The sequence below is a fragment of the Sitodiplosis mosellana genome, unplaced genomic scaffold (assembly GCF_009176505.1).
Source record: "Sitodiplosis mosellana isolate CC-2019 unplaced genomic scaffold, AAFC_SMos_1.0 Smas_scaffold_1126, whole genome shotgun sequence".
In the NCBI taxonomy this organism is placed as follows: Eukaryota; Metazoa; Arthropoda; class Insecta; order Diptera; family Cecidomyiidae; genus Sitodiplosis; species Sitodiplosis mosellana.
The window spans coordinates 1-6349 of NW_022596368.1; the positions used below are offsets into that span (position 1 = coordinate 1).

General features: G+C 37.4%; 1 protein-coding gene across 1 annotated transcript; it reads right to left on the reverse strand.

The window, feature by feature from the left end:
* Positions 1-349: 349 nt before the first annotated feature.
* LOC129571035 (uncharacterized) lies at positions 350-3829 on the reverse strand. The gene is made up of 5 exons (XM_055450772.1): positions 3671-3829; positions 3418-3554; positions 1284-3302; positions 621-774; positions 350-522 (listed from the first exon to the last, which is right to left on the reverse strand). Exons 1-5 carry the CDS (start codon positions 3800-3802, stop codon positions 385-387), a joined length of 2580 nt encoding a protein of 859 aa, XP_055306747.1. The 5' UTR covers positions 3803-3829; the 3' UTR covers positions 350-384.
* Positions 3830-6349: the final 2520 nt, after the last annotated feature.

The following is a 6349-nucleotide window of genomic DNA, read 5'->3' on the forward strand; positions in this document are numbered from 1 at the left end:
TAACGAGCGTCAGCCGTAGCTGACCATCTATCTCGTTTGGTTGGCTGATTTTTTATCACAGCATTCCGTTAATACAATTAAAGAAAAGAAAACGGGATGGTTCTTAAAATCCATTTTTTCGGACGAACTAAAGATATTTTAGAGAACGGAATTTCATATAAAAAAGGAAATATATATACGAGTCACAGCTATAGGTATGGACACTATTTTTTTCAAAAATTAAATCCGCACATTCGTGGACTAGTGAATTGAAGAAAAAAGAACTATGTATTTGATTGTTTGATTAAATTATTTCGCTTCGGTTTCTAAATGGACTACAATCTCAATTGGCACTTCGTCACTGGTTAAATTTTTCTCTTTTGTTAGAGTGTTCCTTTGCACTATCTATTTTGAGCTATCACCGTACCACTCTTTCGGTGGCGATGTGGTACTCGTTGCTTGGAATGATGACGAACTCTGTTGAATGTACTGAGTTTCGGTGGTTACATGATGTGGGCGATGTACGTGAGGTCGGAACGTTACCTACAAATAGATTTAAGCCAAATGATTAAAATCCAGAATTACTTGGGAAAAAAATCAAAATTGTAGGCCTATGGTAGTCAAAAGTGTGCGATACATACCAAACGATTACTATTTCGTGGCGATTCTGAGTCATCGGACACATCATCTGGAATGGCCCAACGTTCAGTGAAGTCGGTCGCTGAACGAGCGAGACTAGGTTGACTCAACGAACGGTGAATTGATCGTCTGTCATATGGATCATCATCGTAATATCTGAAAAATACAGAAAATCAATATCAAAGCAGGAAGAATTTAAAAATACAAAGTCGTTTTCAGTTCAAAACAGTCAAACTCTTTTTAATTACGAATTCAATGATGAAAACTGATTGAATAAAATCACACAGTTACGAAAATATTCCCAAATGAATTGAAAGTATCTACACACAGAAAAGAATCCCCGGAAATTTTAGGTGTTCGCCGTAAAATTTGACATTTATATATAAATTTCTATATACATTTTACCGGCAACACTTGAATTTTCCGGGTGATGACATAATTTCAAATATTCCAACAGAAATTAGCGCCATCTGTCATTTCAAGCGGTAAAATATACATAGTATTTGATAAAATGTTCGAAAATATGTCATCGCCCGGAAAATTGAAGTGTTGCCGGTAAAATGTATATAGAAATTTATATATAAATGTCAAATTTTACGGCGAACACCCAAAATTTCCGGGGATTCTTTTCTGTGTGTAAAAATCCATTCAAAATATTAACAAACCTGTTTGGATAGTATGAGCTAATATCAGACACGTTATCCGTTTCGGGACGGCCAAAGTCAACTAAAACTTCAGTCATCGATCGTATGTCAACATTTTCAAAATTGTATGAAGTGCGTGATGTTCTTCGTAACTGTGGTGGGTAGTGATAGGTATTGGAGCTGCCCATCGGAAGCATATCTTGTGGAATGGTTCGAACCGATGAACCACCATCGCTGTCGTATTCGTACAAAGTTGGCAATGAACTACGGCGTGATCTTAAATCCCATGGTTTGCGGTTGAGTTTTGGCGATCGTAAATCAACATCATCTGGCGGCGCCAAGATACGAATGATCACATCCCACGTTTGTGGTTCGAATATTGTTTCGTACCTCGTATCGCTTCGAATACGTTCAAAGTCTTCGCGAACAACAGCTTCAGTGAGCATCGTTCTCAAGGTAGATTCAGTGGTGATGATATCGCGCCACTTGATCTTATCATCGTAGCTGATTTGGTGTTGCAAAATATGTCGATTAGTTTGCGAATGCGTTGAGCTGGTATCATCTGGAATTGGAGATGGTGCTAGTGCTGTAGCTGTTGCTGGTGCTGTCGCTGGTCCTGGCACTGGCGTAGGTCTTGACATTGTCGTTGTTGAAATTTCCTCCGTTGTTTCTTCTTGATTCTCCAGAATACGAATCAATACGTCCCAATTGGGCACGGATTTGTCTTCGGGTGGAATTTCAATCGGTTTCATGTTGCCCACAAGCTCAGGGCTAGTAAGTTTTTCGCCAGTTGCATCGATATAAGTTTGAGGTGGCTGCGTATATTTAACCGGTTCAATTTGAACCGATGGAGCACTTGATATATCCGAAAAGTCTTCCCATTGAGGTTTGTCTTGAGTTGGATGGTTACGAATTGTAACATCCCACGTTGGACTCGGTGCTGGCTTAGCCTTGTATTCAGTGATCTTACGCTTATGATTCTCGATGTCTTCAACGGTTGACTTTTCGGTAATTGTGCGTAAGAATACATCGTCGACAAGCTGTGAGGTGACTTCCGGTTTGCGTGCAACGATTGGCGGTTCGGGCAAATGTTCAACTACTTCATCTGGCAGATCTGTCGATTGATACAAATGCGTTGTGTCCACCATTTCAGTGATCGAATGTATATCGTGTCTGGTGTCAGTCGAAACAACACTTCGAGTGTCTGGAATCGATACCGGTGGCACGGAATCAGGATAATCTTCAGCCCAGTGTTCTTCCGTTGTTTCTTTGTATGTTTTCGAAACAGTTGTGATCGGTGGGTGTTCATATCGAGTAATTGGATACAATTCGGGTTCATAAGTGATTCGACTGGGTACAACATCTTGTGGCATTGAATCGATTATAACACTTTCGCGGTCTTCGTATGTTTCTATTATCGTTGACAAATTATTTCGTTCAACAATGCTTGGCGCTAGGCTTTCTGTGTCTGATGAGATTGACGATAGAGGTGCTGGTGGTGCTGGCCGTTTTACTCGCACTTGCACATCGAATGTTGGCGATGGTTCCCTAATAGCGATTGGAAGACGAGAAACCATCGATTGCTGGGCAACTTCGTTGGTTGTTCGGAATTCCTCAGTGCGGCCGTAGTGTTCACTGTAAATGCTTGAATTATCTCGAATGTAGGCTTGATTGTCGTAGGTTCCACCCGAACTAGCTGCCAGTGATGGAATATCGGAATGTGATTCGCTTGGATAATCCGATGGAATCAATACAGTGTCATCGCTGCTTGAAGTGCTTGGCACAGCACCAACGACTTTATGAGTACGTGGTACTTTCAAACCTTCCAACGGTGGTGTGCTCAATTTCGTGATTTCAGATCCAGATCCGATTGACATTGGTAAGCGTCGTACGACTGGAATTGGTCGTCGGCTCAGACAGTAATACGAAACACCTAAGCCAAGCAACATCAATGTCAAAAACATGATTGCAGACAAGATGAACAGCAGTTGAGAGCCTTTCAATGGCGGCCCCACAACAGAACTGATTGGTGGTCCGATTCTGTTCATTTTTGAAGAAAAAAGAAAAATCGGAATTATTCAAAAAAAAATTTGATCTCTTCTAAGCTCCCAGAAGAATGTGCTTAGGATTATAATGCGGCATTATTAATACTTACGGCTTAGGTGGTAGGACTGGAAGTGGAACGTCAGGCGGTGGATATCGGCAAACAATTGTGATAATTTCATCTCCGTCCATTTCAAGACCGGGGTGAAAACGTACAACGATATTGTTTGTGAACACTCTTTGTGGTTCCTGTAGGAGATTTTCAGGTTGTGCTTTAGTTCAACACTTATATGTACTTAAAAGGGGGAAATTATTTGAGTATTCACATTCGTAGAAAAAGTATGTAAATTGAATAAAAACTTCACCTGTATTGTTCCACATCCTTTCAGGGGAAGTTCCAATTGGACGATCTTTTCTCCTTTGCCCACCGTTTGACAAGCGCTATTTCGGTCAAAATCAGCGTAGACTAATCCGAAAAATGGCTCACCAAATTGCATTTCAATCTATCAAAAACAACGAACATGTAAATTCAATTGAAAAGATTTATTATGTAAATCAACCGTTTTTTCTCCATTGAGAATTTTGCTTATTTAATGTAGTACGCGATTGAGATGAAAAAATGAGCACAAAAATACCATTGATGGGTGACCTTGTTGTTTATTGGTACTGTTTTTACGTCCGTATGCAAACTGAGGAATGGTACTGCTTCTTCTTCTAAACACATACTGTAAGTCGCCATATTGGAAGAAATAATGACAATACACTATACACGCTTCCATTATGCACGATTGTGTGTACGATAGTGTGAAGAAGAAGAAGTAGTAGCATGCACAAAAAGTGTATTGGTTTTCATACGGATGTGTTTTTACTCTCGAATACAACGATGAAATAATTGAATAAGAGAGTAGGCGAGCTACATGGTTCGAAGTAAATGTCATTAGGTGATGGGTGCGTGACTGTATCGTAGGTATTCAAATTTTTCTTGCTATTGTTATTGTTGTTGTTTTGCACCATACAAACAATAATAAGTTCCGAAAATGGTCTGATAAACAATATAGAATTAGCTCGCTAAATAAATTGCAATCATCATTGTTTTTGCATTGTGTTTACACATTACGTCATGTTCGATTAGTTTTCTTCTCTTCTTCTGATTGAATTGATTACAGCCAATAAAGTTTTGAGCTTGGTTAGTGATACATTGACTGATGTCAAAGATTATCAATATTTGCAGACATTATACCGAAAAAATGATAAAAGTCAAATGAAGTTCACTTCTCGCTACAAAGAAAATCTAATGAAATGACACCATGAAAAAGTAATACATACAGCTAATTCCACTCTATTCGAGGGGTACATCATGTTTTTCTATTACTTTTCTATTAAATTGATATTACATACTTTTGGGCTGTTCATTTTGACTAGCTTTAACTCTCAAACACAGCTTTTTTCGCTATTATTCTCAAAGTTCAGCTAATACTGACTATTACTGAACTATTAACTTTGAAAATTGCTATTGATGAATTTCAAAGTAATAGTTGTTTCAGTTATTATTTCATAGTAAAATAATTTTTTAATGATGGCTGCACTCATTGGGGTACCCTAATAGCTTGTTCGATTGTGTTCAATATTGTCCAGATAATGAATTTTGGTAAAAAAAATAAGATTCTGAAAGTTTCAAGTTGATACGTGTACCAAAAACAATTCTATGTTTTTTGACGCATTTTCTTTTCGAAAAATCCATGGGCGTGACATGCAGCCACATGGGTACAGCGCCCGTGTACTTCGTAGTGGAAAAAAAGTGAAGCTTGCTTGTCACCAATATTGATGTTCACGAACATCAAATTGTTTATGCGTTATTTCGCCCACTTTATGCACTGGAAATAAAAAGTTCTTCAATTTCTAGCAAATTTCACATATGAATTCATAAACACATCGAGAAAACACAACTATTTTTTCACATAAAAAGCATAAGCAAGATGATTTTTTCGTTGATGGTTGTTCGATCCTGGATCGTTTGTGATTCATCAACGATTTGCAACACATCCATTTTTGATTTCGATATTCCAACTGAATACGATGTTTTGTATTCATTAAACAATTCCATTTTGATCAGAAAATAATTTTTTATTGAAATGGCTGTGACGAAAAACCACGCGAACGATTGCAAACGATAGCACAAACATTAATGTCTAGGAACATCAAATTCGAATTGACATTATTGTCAAAGCGAATTCATCGGGAAACACTGACTTGAAGTTCGACACAAATGTCAAATTAATTCGCCGATGTGAAGCAACAAAACAAAATAAATAAAAATACAAGCAAACAAACATTTTGTGTTGATCTAATCTGCAAGTTTTATATTTTTTCAGAATAAAAATGGTAATTTTTTTGTATTTTATTGTTTCATTCCAAATAAAATCTCTATTGTGATTTTTAAGTATACATTTATAAAAGATATCTTCAAAAATCAACTTTGAATGTAATATAATTTGTTATTGGCGACAAACAATTAATCGAACGCATTTAATCGAACATAAAATAATTTTCAGCCTGCCGGTTTGCTGATGTTCCCCGAATCGATCGACGAAGTGCCCAGTGCCCACCACCGATGTCGAAGAAGACAAACTAATTTCCGTGATAATTTAAATTTTGCCATTCAACATTCCAATAAGGGCAAACGCAGTGTAATCGAAAAACATTTGGAAGGCATCAAGCATTGGGGCCTAAATCGACATGACAAAATCAATCAACCGTCCCATTGTATTGCGAAATCGACGCCAAAGGAAGAAATTGAATGATAAAATCATTAATCTTCCGTATTTGATGTTCCTAGACATTAATGTTTGTGCTATCGTTTGCAATCGTTCGCGTGGTTTTTCGTCATAGCCATTTTAATAAAAAATTATTTTGTGATCAAAATGGAATTGTTAAATGAATACAAAACATCGTATTCAGTTGGAATATCGAAATCAAAAATGGATGTGTTGCAAATCATTAATGAATCACAAACGATCCAGGATCGAACAACCATCAACGAAAAA

Excerpts from the sequence above, each read along its gene's own strand:
- LOC129571035 (XM_055450772.1), bottom strand. The coding sequence starts at position 3,802 with ATGCAATTTGGTGAGCCATTTTTCGGATTAGTCTACGCTGATTTTGAC. Across the intron at positions 775-1,283 it reads AGCTCATACTATCCAAACAG|ATATTACGATGATGATCCAT; the intron begins GTTTGTTAATAT and ends TGTATTTTTCAG. Across the intron at positions 523-620 it reads CACGAAATAGTAATCGTTTG|GTAACGTTCCGACCTCACGT; the intron begins GTATGTATCGCA and ends ATCTATTTGTAG.